At 50.1% G+C, this 22,415-nt stretch overlaps 2 protein-coding genes across 3 annotated transcripts in view; both read left to right on the top strand.

The window, feature by feature from the left end:
* The window catches only part of LOC136047353 (histidine--tRNA ligase, cytoplasmic), a 513,020-nt gene that overhangs the window by 272,895 nt on the left and 217,710 nt on the right, over positions 1-22,415 (top strand). The gene's annotated exons all lie outside the window — the stretch shown is intronic.
* The window catches only part of PSD2 (pleckstrin and Sec7 domain containing 2), a 70,693-nt gene that overhangs the window by 15,109 nt on the left and 33,169 nt on the right, over positions 1-22,415 (top strand). For both annotated transcript variants that reach the window (XM_065734394.1, XM_065734395.1), the window contains exons 2-4: positions 6,967-7,072; positions 8,653-9,199; positions 21,028-21,516. In XM_065734394.1, coding sequence (XP_065590466.1) covers positions 8,715-9,199; positions 21,028-21,516 — 974 coding nt within the window. In that variant the 5' untranslated portion in view covers positions 6,967-7,072; positions 8,653-8,714. The remainder of the gene's footprint in view (positions 1-6,966; positions 7,073-8,652; positions 9,200-21,027; positions 21,517-22,415) is intronic.

Genomic DNA, 22,415 nt, shown 5'->3' with positions numbered 1-22,415 from the left:
TTGCTGGAGGAACACAGGGCCCTGGTGTGGTCTGGGGTCTGACTGCTTGCTGATCTGCTGAAAACCACCATGTCAGCTGTGTGCTTTTGTGTCACCAAAGACCAAGTTTGCCTGGGGTTGTGTTAGCCAAGGTGCAGCCAGTAGACTGAGGGAAGAGTCTTCCTCTCTGTTCAGGGCTTGTGAGACCACACCTGGTCACCATATCTTCTTTTGGACACCATAGTGCAAGAAAGACATCTCCAAAATGAAGCTGATTGTGCACAGGGGCAAAGTGAGGCTGCAGCAGGGAGCAACCCAGCTCAGCTCAAGGGGAAGCTCCAACAAGCAGCAGGATTCTTCTCCAAGTGTTCCTTGTTGCAGCAGCCAAGCAGTTACACAAACTGAAGTGGGAGCCTTTCCAGTTCCTAATGCAGGAAAGAAAATTTAAAATAAATCACTTTCCACCAGCCATTCAGCTTCAACAAAAGCTGGGAGAATTCCAGAGCCAGTCCCTGAAAGAGCTGCTGTGTGGTTTCCAACCTCTCACAGAATCAGAGCAAACTTTGCTTCAGCTTTGCCCAGCTTCTTTGGGACCAGTGCTTTCCTGCCATGGGTGCCAGCCTGGTTTTGCTGGTCCAGGTACCCCACATAGGCCAGAGACTCCAGATGGCTGTGAGTGAGTGCCTCAAGACCAGCAGCATGCAATTGCTTCACACTCCTCACTCATGCACTCATGCACTCATGCAAGCCTTTAAAGGCCCACCAGCAGCAGGGATGGGGCATTTCTGCTATCCTTCACCAGCCAGCTCTGCCCTGATCTGCTCATGGTCCAGGAGCCAGGCAGGACTGAAGGGCAGAACCTGCAAGTCCGTGGCTGTGCCCTAGCCTTTCCTGCAGGAATCACAGCCTCTTTCTAACCACAAATCCATGCTGTTCTGCTTATGTGGGCCTTACAGAACTGGGCTGATCCAAATCATGGACCTGCAGCTTACCAGCTGTCCATGTCTCAGCAGAGCCACCATAGCCATCGCAGTGAGTAGTTGCAGGCAGGGCATATACCAGCTCATTCTCTTGCTAGCTTTTTTTTTCTTTTGCATGCTAACTTGCATTATGTTTTCTGGAGACCAGAAGCAGTGGACATGCTTGGGATGCCCACTGTACCCATGGGGCCAAGGAGAGTACCAGTCACTTGAGGGGATGCCTGAGTCTGCAGAAAGGCCAAGGCTCACAGTCATGTGAAGATCCAGTGGTGAGAATTCAGATGTCACAAAGCTGGGAGCTGATGCCTTCCTGGCTGAGCATGCATCCAACCCTGGCTTCCCCAGTGCCAAGGAGGAGTGCAGCTCAGGGTTTAACTACTGACTGATGAGCCCTTCTTCCAGAGCACAAGCGTCTCACTTAGACTTCACAGAGGGCAAAGCAGAGTAAGCATGATGCAGTAGCTTATGCATAATAACAGAAATATTGATTTATTGATATTAGGAATTGGATTAAAGCTGGGAGGGAAGAATGAGACTTCACATTTACTAAGGGTTGCCAACCTTTCTTCTTAGCCCTGTCTCCTAACCACATTAACTTCTTGTTTTCTGGTTGCGTATCGCTGTACCAAGCTTTCGTTATTGGACTGGAATTTAGCTTCAGTGGTATCTAGTTCCTGCTGAAGTTATTGGAGTGGGAGAAGGGAGATGGGAAATTCTGGCCTGAACTCCTTGGCTGGTTGTAAAAATGTAGACTTAAATCTACACTATTCGTCTCACTTCAAGAAAAAGACCAGCAGAGCTTTGCTGGAAAGGTTTCTCCAAAGATTTGAATACTGGCTGTCGTATTACGCCTTCCCTATGGGAAGGTGTCAACAATCATCTCATGTTACGTTTTCAGCATTACTCCAAATTACAGTGCAGCCACGCTCAGGAGAGTCTTGATAGTTTTAGCAGGTAAATTGCTGGAAGATATCGCATTGGCTTGGCTCTGATGCCAATGTACAGGAAGGAAGGCTGGAGAAAGAAAGAAGTCAGAAGACCTCCCTAAGGTTTCCTGCTGCACTCAGCTGTGGGACTGCCATGTCTGAAAGCCAGGGAAGTCCAGTGTGTGCAGAGGGAAGAGCATTAGCAGTGTTCTGCAAAGAATGGGCAGTTTGGCCATGGGATGGAGCTGGGAAGCCGCCTGGAATGGAGCAGCGGCAGTGCAGCAGGTTCATAAGTTCATAAGTTCATAAGTTCATAAGGTTGGAAAGGACCTATAAGATCATCTAGTCCAACCATCCTCCTATCACTATCTCTACCCAACTACTAAATTAAGTCCTTTAGCACCTCATCTAAACGCTTCTTGAACAGCACTAGGGATGGTGCCTCAACCACCTCCCTAGGCAGGCCATTCCAGTGCCTGACCACTCTTTCAGAAAAGAAATGCTTCCTGAGGTCTAATCTAAATCTTCCCTGGCGCAACTTGTGGCCATTCCCTCTCGTCCTGTCATTACTTATAAGGGAGAAGAGGCCTACCCCCTCCTCACCACAACCCCCCTTCAGGAAGTGGTAGAGTGCAATAAGGTCTCCTCTGAGCCTCCTCTTCTCCAGACTAAACAATCCCAGCTCCCTCAGCCGCTCCTCATAAGACTTGTGCTCCAGGCCCCTCACCAGTTTTGTTGCCCTTCTCTGAACACGCTCCAGGGCCTCAATGTCCTTCTTGTAGTGAGGGGCCCAAAACTGAACACAGTACTCGAGATGCGGCCGTACCAGAGCTGAGTACAGGGGGATGATCACCTCCCTGCTCCTGCTGGCTACACTATTTCTAATACAGGCCAGGATGCTGTTGGCCTTCTTAGCCACCTGGGCACACTGCCGGCTCATGTTGAGCCGAGCATCAACCAACACCCCCAGGTCCTTTTCCTCTCTACATTCTTCAAGCCATTCTGCCCCAAGCCTATAGCATTGCATGGGGTTATTGTGGCCAAAGTGCAGGACCCGGCACTTGGTCTTATTGAACCTCATCCCATTTTGCTCAGCCCAGCTGTTCAGCCTATCCAAATCCCTCTGAAGGGCCTCCCTACCCTCAGGCAGTTTGACACATCCTCCCAGCTTTGTGTCATCTGCAAACTTACTGAGGGTACACTCAATTCCCTCGTCTAGGTCATCAATAAAGATATTAAACAAGATGGGCCCCAAAACTGACCCTTGGGGGACACCACTCGTTACAGGACGCCAGCTGGACTTAACTCCATTAACCACTACCCTCTGGGCACGGCCCTCCAGCCAGTTCTCCACCCAGAGAAGAGTGAACCTGTCCACACCACGGGCTGCCAGTTTCCTTAGGAGAATACTGTGGGAGACCGTGTCAAAGGCCTTGCTGAAGTCCAGGTAGACTACATCAACAGCCTTTCCCTCATCTACCTGTCTGGTCACCCAGTCATAGAAGGAGATGAGGTTGGACAAGCACGACCTGCCCCTGGTGAACCCGTGCTGGCTGGGTCTGATCCCTTTATTGCCATGCACGTGTCGTGTGATCTCCCTCAATATCATCTGTTCCATAACTTTCCCTGATACCAAGGTCAGGCTGACAGGCCTGTAGTTCCCCGGGTCTTCCTTACGGCCTTTCTTGAAGATGGGAGTCACATCGGCAAGCCTCCAATCTTGTGGGACCTCTCCAGATAACCAGGAATGCTGATAGATGGCAGAAAGTGGCTCGGCAATCACCTCTGCTAGCTCCCTCAGCACCCTTGGGTGGATCCCATCTGGCCCCATGGACTTGTGGCAGTTCAGATGGAGGAGAAGATCTCTGACCGTCTCTGCTTGAATCACAGGGGGTGCATTATGCACCCCGTCCCGGAGTTCCAGGTCAGGGCAAGTACCATTTGGATAACTGTCCTGTCTATTAAAGACAGATGTGAAGAAGGCATTGAGAACCTCAGCCTTTTCCTTATCATCTGTGGTTATATTGCCTGCCTCGTTGAGTAAAGGAGGGAAATTTTCCTTAGTTTTTCTCCTGCTGTTAATATATTTGTAAAAGGGTTTCCTGTTCTCCTTTACAGCAGTAGCCAGCCTAATTTCAAGCTGGGCTTTAGCATTTCTAATTTTCTGCCTGCAGATCTTGGCCAGTTCTCTGTAGTCACCCCAAGTAGCCTGACCCATCTTCCAGAGGACATAGACTCTCCTTTTCTCTCGGAGTCTCAACAAAAGATCCCGGTTCATCCACACTGGTCTTTTGCTCCTCCGGCTTGACTTACAGGACTCCGGGACTGCCTGCTCCTGTGCCTTTAAGATTTCCATCTTGAAGAGCATCCAGGCTTCCTGGACCCCTTTACCCTTCAGGAGCAAGTCCCAAGGGACCCTTGCAACAAGTGTCCTGAACAGGTCAAAGTCTGCCCTCTGGAAGTCCAAGGTAATAGTTTTGCTAGTCACCCTCTTGACGGCACCCAGAATAGCAAACTCCACCATTTCATGGTCACTCTGGCCAAGACAATCTCCAACCTTCACATCCCCTACTAGTCCTTCCCTGTTAGTGAAAAGTAGGTCAAGCAAGGCATCTCCCCTGGTAGGCTCTTGCACCAGCTGAGTCAGGAAGCAATCATCCACACATTCTAGAAATCTCAAGGACTGCTTCCTCTGCGCAGTATTGTATTTCCAGCATATATCAGGGAAGTTGAAGTCCCCCATGAGAACGAGTGCTGGCCATCGTGCAACATCTACGAGTTGTTTATAGAACATCTCATCTATTTCTTCATCCTGACTAGGTGGTCTGTAACAGACCCCCACCACGATGTCACTCCTAAGGACTATCCCCCTGATCCTTATCCATAGACACTCTACTTTGTCATTTCCAACCACTAGTTCTTCAACATCAAAACACTCTTTGATATAGAGAGCTATGCCACCACCCTTTCTTCCCTGTCTATCCCTTCTGAAGAGCTTGTAGCCATCAATCCCAGTATTCCAGTCATGGGAGAGGTCCCACCATGTTTCTGTAATAGCTACAAGGTCATAGTTAGCCTGCCTCACAATGGCTTCAAGCTCTTCTTGTTTATTGCCCATGCTGCGTGCATTGGTATAGATGCACTTCAGCTGAGATATCTGCCTCACCCCTTTTTCCAGCACAGCCTCCTTAGGCTCTTTACTGGAGAGCCCTGTTTTATCCCCTTCCCCCGTCACAGCTAGTTTAAAGCTCTCTCAATGAGTCCAGCTAGCTCCTGTGCTAGGATTCGTTTCCCCCTTTGGGATAGGTGTGTCCCATCAACAGATAACAGGCCAGGAGCCGAGTAAACTGTCCCATGGTCAAAAAACCCAAAGTGTCTATCTCTACACCAACCTCTCAGCCAGTTATTCATCACTTGTGTTTTCCTAGCCCATTCTGTGTCCTTCACCGCCCCAGAAGGTATGGAAGCAAACACCACTTGTGCTCCCACCCCTTGAACTAATCGCCCTAATCCCCTAAAATCTCTTTTCATAGTTCGCAGACTTCTCTGAGATATTTCATTGCAGTCTGCCTGAACTACTAGTAATGGGTAGTAGTCGGTGGGGCGTATCAAGTCCGGGAGTCTTCTAGTAATGTCCCTGATTCGAACCCCAGGGAGACAGCACACTTCCCTGCGGTTTGGGTCTGGTCTGCAAATGGGGCCCTCAGTTCCCTTTAGAAGGGAGCCACCCACTACGATCACCTTCCTTTCTTTCTTAGTAGCAGCAGTCTCAATGCACGGAGGTGACTGCCTTGCCATTGGTGACCTCCTGCGGGAATCTTCCTGCACTTCACCCCTTATCACCTCTTCAACTTCCAATGCTGCAAATCTATTGCTTAGGGGTATCTGGGGGCACTGGGGAGGCAGAGGGGGAGATCGCCCACGGCACCGTGTAGGGACTCTCTGCCAGCCCTCCCTATCCCTCAGATATCCCCCTTCTGCCCTACAGGGACAGGTCAGGGAGTCCACCAGAAACTGTGGGGGATCTCCCTGGTACCTTTCTCTCTGGCACTCTAGGGAGTTACTCCACCAGTCAATCTCCCTCTCACAGTCCCTGATGGCTCTCAGTCTCTCAACCTCCTCCTTCAATTCAACCACCATGTTAAGCAGATCTTCCACCTGCTCACACCTTGCACAGGAGAACTGCTTAGCACCCTTATCTAGTAGTAGCAGGCTCTGACACTCCTTGCAACCAGAGACCTGTGTAGCCACACTTCTAGGCAGACCTTCTGTCTGGGTCGCCACAGCCTTCTTAAGGCAAGCCCTCTGTCTTGTAGAGACCATGACAGAAAAAAATAAAAACAAAGAAACAAAAAAAAATTGAGAGTAAATAAATAAATAATGGTTTATAATAATATATATATAGATATGAATTGTAATGTGATACTTCGCGGCCCTCCCTGAGCCCTTCAGGGATATACCCCTTCAGCCCTAATCAGCTGAGGAGTGTGGGCGAGGGCGCTGAAACCCTGGCAACGCCTATGCCTCGTTAACACCTACCTCATTAACACCTGCGCCTCGTTAACGCTTCGTTAACCTCTCGCGAGAACAGCCGTTGGGACTGCCTGCTCTCACTCGGTTCCCGAGAGACTGGAACCTCCCGAAAACCCACCCTGTACCTCAATCAGCCACTGCAGCTCCGGCTGTGCCGACTCCAAAGCAGTTGATCACGAGGACTGAGCGGTACTTCCGGGTTCTGATCGTTTTAAATCCCCCGCCGTTTCCCTGGCAACGCCTACGCCACGTCAGCCTCTCGCGAGAGAGAGCTGCCGGGGTCTGCCGGGACTAGCTGCTCTCACTCGGTTCCCGAGAGACTGGAACCTCCCGAAAACCCACCCTGTACCTCAATCAGCCACTGTAGCTCCGGCTGTGCCGACTCCAAAGCAGTTGATCACGAGGACTCAACGAGGTATCACGTGTCGTGGGTGTCACGTGTCGGCTGTGCCGACTCCAAAGCAGTTGATCACGAGGACTCACGAGGAATCACGAGGTTGGTGGGGTTCTCCTCTCTGTTTCACTCTTTGGTCTGTTATTGCTTGCAGGGTCGTGTATCTGTTCAAGTGCCTGGCTGCACCTAGTTTGATCAGTGTTGGGATGCTGTGAGCTCTGTGACAGCGGGGAATGCACACGGATGCACGCGGAGAAGAGGTAAACCTGCCAGCATGGCGTCTGCCCCATCCCACATCCACGGGATGAGCAACTGAAGGAGAATTTTTCCCCAGATCCGCCCCACAGTGAGATCTAACCTTAGCCCACCTCATCTCTCAGCAGCTGTGAACCAGACAAGAGCAAGTTCAAGAGCACTTGGGTGCTCCATCTTGGCTGGGCTTTGCCCTAGGCAGAGTCAGAAGGGGTCATAGGGTTTCCGGTGGGATCTGTCCCTCTTAGCTCAGCACATATCCGCACAGCTCTGCCCATGCCCAGTGAGTCTGGGTCCAAACCTCTCCTCTCGCTTGTTCCTTGCCCAGGCACAGAGGAACCAGTGGCAGAGGATGGGCCACTGACATTGCCATGGCCTCCGTAGACCTTCTGAGCGGTAGTGAGAGCAGAGGCACATCTCAGTACCATGAACTAGTCGGGCCCTGCACTGACCAAGCAATGATTTTACTGCTAATGAGAGCTGCAGCTCAGCAAATCAGAGCATGCAGAGCCCATTCCCAGTATCTGGGAATTCACCCTCACAACTTCTCAGAGGTGCTGTTATCAGTGGTTTGCAGAGAAGAAGCTGAGGCAGGGAGTTAAGATCTGCCTGTGACATGAGGTGGGACCAGAACCAAGGGAAGAAGCCAGGATTCCCATCTGCTTGCTGTGATCAATTGGGTATGCTTCCTTCTCAGGTGAAGGCAGACTGTTTTAAATTGCCCTGTTTTAGATTGGCTGTTGTGCCTCAGCCTGAATGCCATACAGAAACACTGACTTCCCAAAGAGAGAATTTCTGCTGGCACTGTGATCTCTGGATTTCAGCTGTAGGGCTCACAGTGCTTGCACAGCAGTGTAGGGCTGCTGCCCATGGCTGAGGATGCTGCTTGCAAGACTTTGCAATCAATGGGCATGTGTGCCAATAAGGACCCCTTTAATTGAAAAGTCACTTGTGCAGTGTAGTGTCCTTCCCTTGCCCTGAAGATAGAGTCTCATGGCATGCTCAGTAGGGACACTTTTGCCAGAGCTGTAGCTGGTAAATTCTTCAGCATTTGTGTACCAGGAAAAGTGTTACTCTGGCAGAGAAGAAGCTGCTTAGAGATGTGAGTCAGCAGGGAGAAATACACAGGTTGGCACATCACAGCTGCTTAAAAGTGTTAAAAAAAACCCCACACCTTTATCCTCTTTCCCCAGTGCCAACACACAGGGCCGAGTGGGCAATGCCAGGGAGCAGCACTCTGGCAACCAGCACAGGAGAAGCAGTTCCTGCCCCCAGCCTGTGTTTAGGGCTGGGGTGTGTGCAGCTCTGAGGGCAGAGAGGAACAGGGGATGCCTAGGTCCTTGGTGGCCCAGGACCCCAAGGGCAGATTTTCTTCTCCAGTCTCAGTGCTGGGTGGCAAGCACTTGTCCTTACAAGCAGCAAATCCAGATATGAGCCCTCTCTGCTTTTTTCTTGGAGGGTGTATATTTTCCTTCCCACTCCTGCTACACAGCTGTGGCATTGGCTGCCACCCCACTGAGCTGCCACAGCCAAGCCAGCGCTGCTCCATCCCTGGGGCTCTGGTGACGTGGTGTCTTTTCTATTGTAGGTAGTGCCGCGCCTGAGCTGACCGCAGGGAGTGCCTGCAAGCACTGGGAGAACAAGTGGAATATGAGTGAGAGTGGACACGTCCCACTGTCTGTGGCAGCCTGTAGCGAGCTGCATTCCTCAGGCTTGCAGCCTGCTGTGCAAGCCCGCAGCGATGGGGACGAGCTCGGCCAGCCTGCAGAGCCTGCCAGCGGGAGACCCAGCCCCCTGGATGACGCTGAGCCCAGCCCAGCAGCCGAGGAGGAGTGCCTTGGGGACCAACATCTGGCGGCCTCGATGGGCGAGTGGGAAAAGGAGGTGCATGCCACAAGTAACTGTGAAGAGCCAGTGCTGGCCAACGGCGTCGACACGGAGCTTGGCACAGGCGAGGAGGCAGCGAGGCTGCAGCCGCGGGACGGCAGTGTGCCCAGCCCCAGCAGTGTGGATTCTGGGGAGGGGGGCTCCCCTGGGCCACCGGCACGGAGCCAGGCCCTCAGCAAGGTGCTCCTGCATGGCTTCCTGGGCTCCTCGGGAACGCTGAGCGCTGATGAGCCGGACGAGCAGCTCGGGTGAGTGCTAAGCTGCCATAATGCTATCTCTGTGCTGGCTTACGTATGCCATTTCCCAGTCATCCTTGGTCTGAGTTCCACTCTTCCCTGTGTAACTCATCACTGTAAAAAGCTGCAGCTGCTCTCATGGCTGACTGTGTCTTCGCTTTCTTGCTCTGGGCTTCTTTCCCTATTGCAAATACAGAAAGTCTGTGATTAGAGCCAGTGTCTGCCCCAGATGTGCTCAGGTGAAGGAAAAGGCTAAAGGATCTCTTAGGGAGGGTGATGACCTTTGGGAGTGTTCCATTTGTTATTTGAGCTGCAGCAGGCAGAGTTTGCTGAGGTAGCTGGGCAGGGCAGGCATGGCAGCCTGCAGCCATGGGAAGCCTGGGTTGCCCTGGGAGTCCTTGCAGCGTGGCTTGTTCTGGCCAGCAGGATGCAGCTTTGCATCCAAAGGAGTATGCCATTAGTAAGGGAGGGCAGAGCACTGAGCTTTGGTCCTCACTGAGGAGCCTCTGCAAGTGCCTAAGACTCCACAGTGCCCTGCTGTCTGTGGGCTGGTCACTGGGATGAGGTAGGCTGCTTCCCATGGCATTCCTGCAAGAGGAGCATAGACCACAAATCACTCAGGGAGCTGTATCGTAGCTGTCCAAGGGTTGATAGTCATTGTGAATCTTATGGCCTTGCCTACACGTCTTCTACCCCAAGACAGGAGAGATGCCACATGCAGGACAGGGCTGTGGAAGAGCAGAGGAGCATGGCCTTCTCTTAGAAGGAGGTATGACAGGGACAGGATGGCCAAGAGGGGCATTGGAGTCACCTCCTGACTGTGCAGGCTTCTGGCTGAGCCATTGGCTCAGAGCACTGTCTGGAGCGTGGCCAAGAGTGTTAGTGGTGCTGGGAAGCTACGCAGCATGTAGGCTCACGGCAGGCATCCCTAATTCGTTGCATCTGTAGTGCTTAGCAGGCTCCCAAGCAGCAAAACCGTGGTTTGCTTTACCAACAGCCCAAGCAAGAAGCAGTGGCTTTGTTTTAACAGGGACAGTTAAAAGGTATTAAAAAGGAAGAGGTGTCCAAGGCAGGCTGCTTCTGTCTGCTGATGTCCCGATAGCCTGCGAAGCTCACCTCCATGCAGGTTCCACGAGTCCCGTGAGCTACTCTGTTAGCTCTTGGATGTCTGCAAGTCTCTGTGCTGCAAGGGAGTGCTGCTTGATCTGTGGCTCCCTGGGAGACAGTGATTTCAGAATGAAGCTATGAGTGGTCAGTGAATGATGCTGCAATCACCGGAAGTGCAATTATTTTAAGGTACTGGGGCATGAACTGGGAGAAGTGGCAGGCTGAGGATTTGGAGCCAATGCAATCTGACTGCACTCTGCATGAGGTGGCCATGATCTTGTGCTCTGAACATATGGACTTGGATAGTACATAAGTATTCTGTGAAGCTGAACGCACAGGGTACAAGTCACATACTGTATATACTCAAAGGCAAAAGGGCAGCTGGAAAACTTCAGAGATGCAACCAAAATCTGGGAAACCATGTTCTCCAGGAATCAAATGAGCTGTGTTCAAGCTCCTTGGTACTTTGACTTCCTGTCCAAAGGATGGCTGGGCCAAGACCAGCACAGTCTTTCCATGCAATGGGGAGCTGCCTGCTGCACTTGTGTTGCTCAGTGAGCATGGGTCATGAGTCACAAAGCTGACAAATGGACCGAGGCACTGTGGAATTCGTAGTCATCCTCCATTATTTCTCCGTTTCCCAATTCAAAGAAATAAAGCCACAGCTTTTGTGCTTGTGCTGCAGCTTGCACTCACTGAATCCCTTTTGCCACTCTTTCTGGTCTATCCCATTGGGCATTGCATTGCCCAGCAGCACACTTTCTCAGACCCTTCTTCCAGTCTTCATGGCTGTTTTGGCTAGAGTTCCTCCACCTTTCCAGAATCCCCCAGTATGGGTCCTGCTGATCTCAGAAAGTTGCACCTCCTCAATCAGTCAGAGAGCTTCACTGGTGAATGACATTCTCTGCATTCAGCCCTGTTAAAATGTCAAACTAGTAAATATAGAAATCTCCACCTTCAGCTTGTGAGATGCGCTTGGTGCCTGCAGGTTTGGGACTGCTGCCTTTGCACACACATTTTCTCCCATGGCAATACACAGCCGTTGTGCATTTCACATTTAATTAAACAAGGTTTTAGAAAACCTTGCAGAAAGCCTGCAGCGCACGGGCAAGAAAGTCCTGCTTGCCACCACGTCCTTCTCTGATGGCTCCACCAACACAGCAAACAAGGTTCTACTTTATTACAACTAATTAACCAGTGAGAAGTGAAATATAAACAACTCAGTGCATAAAAATGTGGTGCAGTTCAGTGGCAGTAATAACCAAGTGCATAGCTCGGCATGCCTTGCCATAAGCAATAAAACAGCATTTCAGAGATGACTGAGAAAAGCAGCACAGGCAATTAGATACAGTGCTACTTCAATACACAGAAGCTTGTGATTACAATGCAAATAAATATATGGCTCCTTAGTTAAGTAAAGCAATTGCATTCCCTGCTGTGTAATACTTAAGAGCACAACACTTCCCTGTGGGGAGGCTGTGCTGTGCTCACTCACAAGCAAGGTCTTACCTTGTCTCCCTCCCGGTCCAGTGTGGTTGAGTCAGATGCAAGTGGCTGCCCCTGGGCTGCTCTAAGTTGTAGGAAGCCTGCTTGTCTTCCGCTGGGGAGGGTCTTCCCTGGGACCGTGCAGAGAGGGATGTGATGTCCAGGGCTTGTGGCTGTGGGTGCTGGAGTTTTGTCACATCTGGTGAGCTGTCCCTTGCTGCATCTCCTGCCCTGCTGTCTGCCCTCTGTCACAGATGGCCTTCAGCAGGGCGTTCCTAGGGACACAGGTCTTCTGACTCTGGTGCCTGCTATAGGAGTTTGGGTTCAGGGAATAAACATGGGGCTGGAAAATACACGGGCACTGTTACAAGGAGTTGGACCACACCACAGGGTGCGATTTAGGCTGTGAAATCCTTCCCGCTGCAGAGAGGTGGAGTTTCTAAAGTTTCTCCTGCTTCGTAGAGGGGGGAGAAGACTTTTTATGCAGACAGGCCTTGCTGAGGTGGATGGATCTGGGAAGAAAGCAGAGCTGAGGATGAGGAGACCTGGAGCTGCAGCCATCCATGCCCTTTCTGCTGGCACCTGGCTTGCTGTGAGGACAGCTGTGGTGGTCTGGGTGGCATTCTTCTTAAAGCCCAGAGCTCCTGGAAGCAAGAGATTATTTGAAGCTACATATTCGTGTCAGCTTTTAGCTGTTGCAGTCCCAGAGTTCTGTTTGCAGACAGCAGCTCTAACAGCTCAGACAGCAGAGAGGACTTAGCAGAGGACGTGAGAACCTAATCGCCCAAGCCTGTCAGCTCTTGGATGTGGAGTGTGAGCTGCACAGGGCTGTGTCCCTCCTGGTAGTGCCCTTCAGGTGGCTCTGCCCTGTTCCCTGCTCTGCAGGCACTGCCTGTTCCTGCCACAGCTCATCAGGGAGCTGAGTGGGTGCCCAGCAGCTTGGGGAGGCAGCATGGAGTGGCCACTTCACAGCACCTGCTTGGGTTCCTCAGGCTCTCGACACTGAGAATAAGAAACATGACTGCCAATTTATCTTCCCCTCTCTGACAGCTCTGGCCCTGGCATGTTAAAAGCAGGAGGCTGTCTCCTCATTCAGATCCTTCCCCAGTGTGCAGTTTTCTTGCAGATGGCAGCTTGTTCTCACAACTTACTTTCACAGGGATATGTGCACCTCCAGCACTGCAGTCTTCCCTCCTTACATTGGTTCTCTGCTCACTGTCCACCCTCTCACACTATGGCTGTCCTTGGGAACTTGGTTCTTGGGTGATGAAATCACCTTTGGAAAAGTTCCTGCTGTCCTGCATGTCCGGGTCTGTAAGTGTACTGGCTGTAGCAAACAAGGGGGATGACCTTAAGGACTTTTCTGTGTGCAGGGATGCCAGGTCCCATTGTACTGCCTGGAGTTAGTGCACGTGTTAAGTGCTGAGCTCTTGCTGTCCATGCTGATGAGGTTGTTGGAGGATGATCCATATGAGCATCAGTTCTCAGAGTGGTGTACCCTGTGCTGCCCAGGAGAACCAGCTGCTCCTCAGAAATGGCAGCAGTAGTTCCCAAACAGATGTGTTCCCTGTGGTGACAAGGTGTGTTTTCATGGGGCCACCGAGTCCTGCAATCATCTCCCACCCTGCTTGAGGGACTGTTGAGATCCAGGCTTTCCCAGAAGGGGTAACAATACAGTGCTATCTCTGGACCAGTACATTCAGGGCTGTGGTCCACTCATCTGTTGGTTGCAAGGCCAGAAAGAAACATGATTTTCCCATCTGACCTGATTTGTAACATCAGTGGATGTAGCATGTGCTGTATCATTTCTGAATCAGTTATGTCTAGCAACATGGTGAGGGGTGCGTGCTGTGAATTTCTGGGGAGGACACTACATGTTCCTCTTCATTTCAGGCTTGCCCAGGGCCTTGAGGTCCAGGCACATGGGTATCCTCTGCAGTGCTGCCCCTCTCTCAGCTGCCAGTTTCACAGGCCCTCCAGCCGTGCTCTGAACACAGTAGGGATGGGGATGTTGCTGAAATGGGCAGTGTCTGCATTTGGAGTGGTTTTCATGACCAGAGTCAGCAGTGTGATTGCAGGAGTAATGAGATCGAGGTTTCTGAATTCGGAATGAATAAGAAAAATTGAACATTTCTGTGAATCAGCAATGGGGAAGCTCCTTCCATTCCCAGCCATTCTGGCTGTTGATAGTGCTTTGACAAAAAATGCTTGACAAAAAATGATTTTTGTACTGTACTTGGGTTTTTCTACTTTGAAAGGTATCAAAACAGAATGTCTTGGCCTTTCTGTAGATGCTTTACTGCTCCCCCAAGTGGTCAAATGATAAATGAGTGGGAATGAATGACATCTTGCTTGGAAGAAGCAGCAGGTTTTTGGTACAAATCACTTCCTTAGGAAAATACCTTCCGGAGTGGCTAGGTACAGCCAGAGCTTAGGGGACTAGGCTGCCCCTGCCACCCTCTGAGCTGGTAGCTGGATTTGTTCCTCTGAAAGGGTCTTGGTTGAGCTTACCTGGTCATGTGGTTAGAAGTGGAGGAAAAATCAGCAAATTTGAAATTATTGCAATTGTTCTGATTGCAATGTGTTCTCTAGGATGGATCTGCCAGGGAAAAGGAAGGTCAGGTTCACTCCTTGCTGCCTCACTGACCCGCTTTTTGCTCAAGAAGCAGCCCTGCTGCCTGTGGTGCCCTGCTCTTCTAAGGTGTCTCATCTAAGGCAGAAGGCTGAAGATGGAGTGTATGAATTGCTCCCTAATCACTTGCATTTTTGTTTGTTTGTTTGTTTGTTTGTTTGTTTCTCTACTACCAAGGGACATGTGCTGCCAGCATACAGTTATATGAATTGATCTCAATCTTTAACATCTTCCATGTTTTTGATGCTGCTGAAATTGGAGCACTTGAAGAGAGAGAACCCCCAAATTAATTCAGTTCTGGCAATTGGTTCAGCTGCACGTGTGAAGCACCAGCATCTCTGTATGGGAACTGCTGAATCACGGCCTGAACCACTGATTGGTCACCTGAGGTGAGCACCAAGTCAGCCATGGGGGCACAGGTGAAGGTGATATACCTGTGTGGGTGGAAGGGGTGGAGCCTAGTTCCTCCTCTCTCAAACCCCATTTAAGGGCTGACCACCACCAGGGAAGGATCTCTTCTTGGAGATCCCTCCCATGTGGAGTCCTCTGCGAGCCTTGTCATCTTAAAGGTGAGCCATCTTCTCTTTTGTATTACCTGTATAACTGTTTGTATAGAACTACTTGAAATATACCATCTTCTATACTATTCCCTGGTGGAGTATCGTCATTAGGAGTTATTTACTCTACATTTGGCGAGCCAGGCAGCTCTAACTAAATCCATAATGTCGTTTATTTGGAGTATATTTAAATGGGCCAAGGGGGAGAACGTTACCCCCCTAGAACAGACAATCCCTGGTCTAATTCCAGGATTCATGGGGTCACCCTACTATGGATTGGCATCCGTTATTGAGAAATGGGGACCCATGCGGGTTCCAGGGACTGCCGCTCCTTCTCCATCTTATTTGACTGACTACTTTGTAGGATTAGATAAAGACATACTTATTACCAAGGAGCGGCGGTTAGCTGCCTCTGCAGTAGCCTGGCCATTAGTAATGGCCATACTCAAGTTAGATGTCGCAAATGTTAATATGGAAACTGAAAATCAGTTATTACGAGACCGTATTGAGAAACTGGAACAACAGCTGGGTACGTTAACAACCAAAAAGCCTGGCCTAAATGTCCCCACAAGACAAATAAGGAATATATTGGTAGAAGACACCCCAAAATCAGAGGAAGAAGACTCTGATATGACAGGGGAAAAGATCTCTAAGGCAGATCTCGAAACTCCATCTATGATGGACCCATTCGAGATTCGGCCTATTATAACTCAAAAAACAAAGAAGGTACAGGATAGACCAGCAGGGGTGCCTCCTGATCAATGGCCCCCTGCAGAAACCTGCCTCCATGTGACCGCTCGTCCATATACAGCTAATGAGTTGATGGACCTAGTACAACGGTTCCATCAGAAACCAAGAGAAAGCATACCATCATGGCTCCTAAGGTTATGGGATGCAGGAGCTGAAAGTGTTTTAGTAAATGGAACAGAAATGTCAAAATTAGCATCTATAACGATAAACCCGGCATTAAGACAAAGATTATATGCAGCTGTCCATTATAATGAGGAAAACCATTCTATTATAGATTGGTTGATGGCTGCATGCCGCTTAACATGGCCCAATAAAACCGATATCCCTCTTAATACTGGTTTGTGGTCCTCTATGGAGGACCTCCAGACCTATATCAGAGAACTGGGTATGAGGGAGGCTCTGTATGCGGACACTTTTGAAAGCCCCGATACGGAAAAATTTACAGCGGGCATGAGAGATCTAATACTACAGCAGGCCCCCTCCCACCTATATGGGATGTTGGTTTCCATATTAAATCCGTTGGTGGCATCAGAAGCCATCGTACAGCAGGCAGCCCAGTTAGTAGCAGACTTAGGGGAGACGGAGCGCGTAAGAACCAGGCGTAATGTTCGTATAGTGGAAGATGCTGAGGCCTTCCCTATTAGAACTAAAAAGCCTGCTCCACGGATGCCCCGATCAGGCCCCGTACGGGTATCCCGGAGGACTATGTTTAATGATCTCATACGGGCTGGGGTTGCATTTACCAAAATTGATGGGCAACCCAACCATGTTTTGTTACAGCTGTGGAAACAGCTTAGAAATGATCAGAAATTTCAGAGTGCTCCCAGAAAATCGGGAGTACGAATTATAGAAAAAACACCAACAACAACCTGGAATTTGGCTGACTTTATAATACCGAACAGAAGGAAAAAATATCCGCAGGTGTCACAGGCTACAGTGCCTGAGCCACCTGTGGCAAAAGATTTAGATCTGGCAAAATTCATGGATTAACGGAAAATTCTGGTCCCCATAGGGCCTCTAGCTGTGACCGGAGGCCCTATGTAGAACTAACAATATTCTGGTCCAGGACAAATGTGCAGAAGGTGATGGCTCTAGTGGATACTGGCGCAGAAACATCGATTATATATGGAGACCCAACGAAATTTAAGGGTAATAGAGTGATGATTGGTGGGTTTGGGGGACAGACTATTCCAGTCACCCAGACGTGGTTGAAATTGGGGGTTGGGCGTCTCCCGCCCCGGGAGTATAAGGTGTCGATTGCCCCAATTCCAGAATATATCTTGGGCATAGACATTCTATGGGGTCTGGCTCTCCAGACAACTGTGGGAGAGTTCAGACTACGGCAGAGGTACATTAGTATCCGGGCAATACGGACAATATTGAGGGGCCATGCGAAACATGAGCCCATTTGTTTGCCAAAACCACGCCGGATTACTAATGTAAGACAGTACAGACTCCCGGGTGGACAAGAAGAAATATCAAAAACAGTGCAGGAATTAGAGAAAGTAGGTATTATAAGGCCTGCACACAGCCCATATAATTCCCCCATATGGCCAGTACGGAAGTCGGATGGAACATGGAGAATGACGGTGGATTATAGGGAACTGAATAAGGTCACGCCGCCCATCCATGCGGCCGTACCCAATATTGCCTCCTTAATGGACACTCTTAGTAGGGAAATTAAAACCTACCATTGTGTCCTGGATTTAGCGAATGCGTTTTTTAGCATACCTATTGCTAAAGAATCACAAGATCAATTTGCATTTACGTGGGGAGGCAGGCAGTGGACCTTTCAGGTCTTGCCACAGGGGTACGTGCACTCACCAACATACTGTCATAATTTGGTGGCACGTGACCTGGCTGATTGGAGGAAACCAAACAGTGTGAACCTATACCACTATATTGATGACCTCCTGTTAACATCCGACTCACTGGAAGCAGTAGGGGAGGCAGCAGATTCATTAACTGCCTACCTAAGTGAAAGAGGATGGGCTATCAATCCTCAAAAAGTGCAAGGTCCAGGACTGTCCGTAAAATTTCTAGGGGTAGTCTGGTCAGGAAAGACCAAAGTATTACCTGATGCCGTCATAGATAAGGTTCAGGCATTTCCAGTCCCTACAACACCAAAGCAGCTGCAGGAATTCCTGGGTATATTGGGATATTGGCGTTCCTTTATACCTCATTTGGCGCAGCTGCTGAGACCTTTATATAGACTTACCAAAAAGGGCCAATTATGGGACTGGGGGAGAACAGAACAGGATGCTTTTCAACAGGCGAAACAGGCAGTTAAACAAGCCCAGGCACTGGGTATATTTGATCCTACCCTTCCAGCTGAGCTAGATGTTCACGTAACTCAAGATGGCTTTGGCTGGGGCCTGTGGCAACGTCAGAGTTCTGTTCGGACCCCCATTGGATTTTGGTCTCAGGTGTGGCATGGAGCAGAGGAAAGATATAGTATGATTGAAAAACAGTTATTGGCTGCCTATTCTGCATTACAAGCGGTAGAGCCAATAACCCAAACGGCCGAAGTTATAGTCAAGACTACATTGCCAATCCAGGGGTGGGTAAGAGATCTGACCCACCTTCCTAAGACGGGGGTGGCCCAGGCGCAGACGGTGGCACGATGGGTTGCCTATCTCAGTCAGAGGAGTAGTCTATCTTCCTCACCGTTGAAAGAAGAGCTTCAGAAGATTCTTGGCCCAGTAACGTATCATAGTGATGCACCAAAACAAACTTCGGTTGCTCCACCACAGAAGAGTCCCGTCCAGGAAGGAAAATATCCTATTCCTGAAGATGCCTGGTACACGGATGGGTCCAGCAAGGGCAACCCAAGTAAGTGGAGAGCAGTAGCGTACCATCCTGCCACAGACACAATCTGGTTCGAAGAGGGGGATGGTCAAAGCAGCCAGTGGGCAGAGCTGCGGGCGGTGTGGATGGTTATAACCAAAGAACCTGGTGATGGTATCCTGAATATTTGCACAGATAGTTGGGCTGTGTATCGGGGGCTCACTCTTTGGATCGCACAGTGGGCCACCCAGGATTGGACTATCCACTCCCGACCGATCTGGGGCAAAGATATGTGGTTAGACATATGGAATACAGTCAAACACAGAACTGTGTGTGTCTACCATGTTTCTGGTCATCAACCCCTACAGTCACCAGGAAATGATGAAGCCGACACACTGGCCCGAGTTAGATGGGTTGAGAACTCTCCATCTGAGAATATCGCTTACTGGCTACATCAAAAGCTGCGGCATGCTGGGCAGAAGACCATGTGGGCAGCCGCTAAAGCGTGGGGACTGCCCGTACAACTATCGGACATCGCTCAAGCATGCCGAGACTGTGACGCCTGCTCTAAGATAAGACCGAGGTCGTTGCCTGAAACTACAGCCCATCTTGCTAGAGGACACAATCCTCTACAGAGGTGGCAGGTTGATTATATTGGGCCTCTCCCTCGGTCTGAGGGGGCGAGATATGCCCTAACCTGTGTCGACACCGCGAGTGGGCTAATGCAGGCCTATCCAGTACCAAAAGCCAACCAGGCATACACTATAAAGGCACTCACAAGGTTGATGGCTGCCTACGGGACACCGCAAGTCATCGAGAGTGACCAAGGAAGTCATTTCACGGGTGCAGTGATACAACGCTGGGCAGAAGAAAATAATATTGAGTGGCGATTCCACCTGCCATATAATCCAACGGGGGCAGGCCTTATCGAACGTTACAATGGTATTCTCAAGGCTGCCCTGAAGACAGACTCTCAGTCCCTGCAGGGGTGGACAAAGAGACTCCATGAGACCCTGCGGGACCTGAATGAAAGACCTAGAGATGGCAGACCCAGTGCCTTGAAAATGTTACAAACAATATGGGCCTCCCCACTTAGGATCCAAATTACGGGCACCGATAATGAAGTGAAACCTCAGATTGGCAATGAGAACAACCTTCTGCTCCCTGCCCCTGAGGACCTAGAACCAGGTACCAATAGAATAAAATGGCCCTGGAAGGTGCAGGTAGGACCACGATGGTGCGGCCTACTTGCACCTTGGGGGAGATTATTGGAGGTGGGGGGTTCGGTAGCTCCTCCGGTTATAGGTACATGGCCTACTGAAATAATGGTTAACACTCCAGTCTTCATTGCTAAGGGGACCCCTATCATGTCTCTGTGGCAGATCAGGACACCCCCTTTGGTGCCTGATATAGTCGTACAGCCACAGACATCGGGTCAAAGGGTTTGGTACAGGCGACCAGGGCGTGCCCCTGTACAAGCTGAAGTGTTAACCCAAGACAGGAATACGGCCTGTATCTTGCCCTGGAAAGCGGATCTTCCCCTCTTGGTACCTCTAAAACACTTGTATTACTCCCCATAAGTCTATGAATCACCAGAAGGAATCAAAACAATACTGCAGTGTTCCAGAGTTGTTATAAGACCATGTGAAGCATCTGGTGATGGTCTAACCGGGACTGATGACACGTAAGATGGACCTGCACTGTATGATTACATGCTTCCAGTAGATACCACCGAGCACTGGCCCAAAGAAGAGTTCGACGGATGCGCCGATCATCACTCATATCAGATTACATCAGCATGCGTTGCGACGGGCAATTATGTAAGCGTCGCGATGTATTGGGTCTCTGTATCAAGGGGAACTCACCTTATGGTTACTTGATCAGTGGTTCATGTCGTGAAGGGGTGGAGTGTATGGGAACTGCTGAATCACGGCCTGAACCACTGATTGGTCACCTGAGGTGAGCACCAAGTCAGCCATGGGGGCACAGGTGAAGGTGATATACCTGTGTGGGTGGAAGGGGTGGAGCCTAGTTCCTCCTCTCTCAAACCCCATTTAAGGGCTGACCACCACCAGGGAAGGATCTCTTCTTGGAGATCCCTCCCATGTGGAGTCCTCTGCGAGCCTTGTCATCTTAAAGGTGAGCCATCTTCTCTTTTGTATTACCTGTATAACTGTTTGTATAGAACTACTTGAAATATACCATCTTCTATACTATTCCCTGGTGGAGTATCGTCATTAGGAGTTATTTACTCTACAATCTCCAATTCAGATCTCTGGCTTTTTGCTGGGACATAACAATAAATAACTGGGTCCCTGGGTGTGCTCATTGTAGAGCTCTGTCTTCCTCAGCTCTATAGCTTATAATAAATCTGGGAAGCAATTAGGTTATACCACAGAGAACTCCCAAGGACCTATGATCACTGCATCCATTCCTACCTCTTCTCTTGCCCCCTAGCTCCAAGCTGAACAGTACAAACAATTCCTTTGACTATTTTTTCTACACCTCTCTTTCTTATCCAGGTTTGCTGCTGGAGATGCCAAGCTGAGCTGCAGTGAGGATGACAAGGAACATTTTCAATTCAAAGACATCAGGGATGGGTTCAGCTCAACCTTTGAGAAGATTGTTGAGTCTGACCTTATGAAGGGCACATACTACAGCAGCTTGGACTCTCTGGATGTCCTCTCTCTTACAGACGAGACAGACAGCTGTGTCAGTTTTGAGGCCCCACTCACCCCATTGATCCAGCAGCGGGTCAAGGAAAGCCCAGAGCTCTTAGAGCAGAAATTGGTGGCCCAGCAGAGAGAAGCCCTTCACCACATGGCTGCTGATAAGCATGAGCAGGCAGCAGCAAAGCCAGCAGAGGGGGATTTTGGGAGCCCTCTCAGGCACTCAATTACCAGCAGCAGGTCAGAGAACGTGCTGAGCCGGTTGTCCTTGAAGAGTATCCCGAATGGGTTCCATGTGGAAGGTTCAGAGGAAGACGCCACCAAGATCATTAACTCCATCAGGTAGGGCAGACTGTGAATTCCTAGGGTAGAGGGGATTTTGTCTCATGGGATCCCAGCCCAGAAGCAAGGCTCACAGGACATAACAGAAGTGGAGATACTTTTTTTTTCTGCTTGTGCCTCCTCTTGTGTTGTCATGGCAGGGAGACAAAGCACCCACAGGACAAACTTTCCTATCTATAGGCTGAGAACACAGCTGAGGACCAAGGTTTCATGGCACTAAATCAGCCATTCCCCAGCAAATCTATGTCTGTCTTTCCTGCTCTCAAATGCAGGACCCAAGGATGCACATGATATGTTGGGTACTGAAGGAGCACTGAGCCCAAGAAAAGCCAAGGCTCAAGCTCTTTGTGCACATATGTGCTCTGGAGGGAACAGCATTGATTTGGTTGCTCACAAATCCTACCTCCTCTTACAGCAGGACAGCACTGTTGTAAGAAGTCCTCAGCCTTGTCTGCCTGACATCTGCCAAAGTCCATGGCAGATAAGAGTCAGCCAGGCACACTTGCAAATGTGCTCTGAAAAGCAGGGTGAGCCTCAAGGTCTCACTTAGGTGCCTTTGTAGAGGCCTCCCCAGGAGCTCTTGGCAGGCAGTGAGGACATCTGTGGTGACATCACCCTGTAGGCCAGCTCCAAGCTGTCATCCCCAGGATGCAGCATGCAGCTGCACACGGTTCTGTGTGTAGGGCAGCCAGGCCAGGAGAGAGACAGAGCAAGGAATATGTCTGTCTAATTATTGGTCTTCTGTGAGTCACACTGCCCGAATATTTGAATAGGTGCCAGAACTGGCCTGGGGCAGGAAAACAAAGGAATGCTGCCTCCACCTTCGTGGTGCCAGTGGAACTCTCAGGGTGTCATCTGTGGGAATGGCTGGCCATTGTGCCATCTTGGGGGCAGCAGCC

Source organism: Cyrtonyx montezumae, unplaced genomic scaffold (genome assembly GCF_038088225.1).
Source record: "Cyrtonyx montezumae isolate F1298 unplaced genomic scaffold, pur_monq_1.0 scaffold_18, whole genome shotgun sequence".
Classification (NCBI taxonomy): domain Eukaryota; kingdom Metazoa; phylum Chordata; class Aves; order Galliformes; family Odontophoridae; genus Cyrtonyx; species Cyrtonyx montezumae.
The sequence above is the reverse complement of the archived record's forward strand: the minus strand, read 5'-3'. Positions and strand labels throughout refer to the sequence as shown.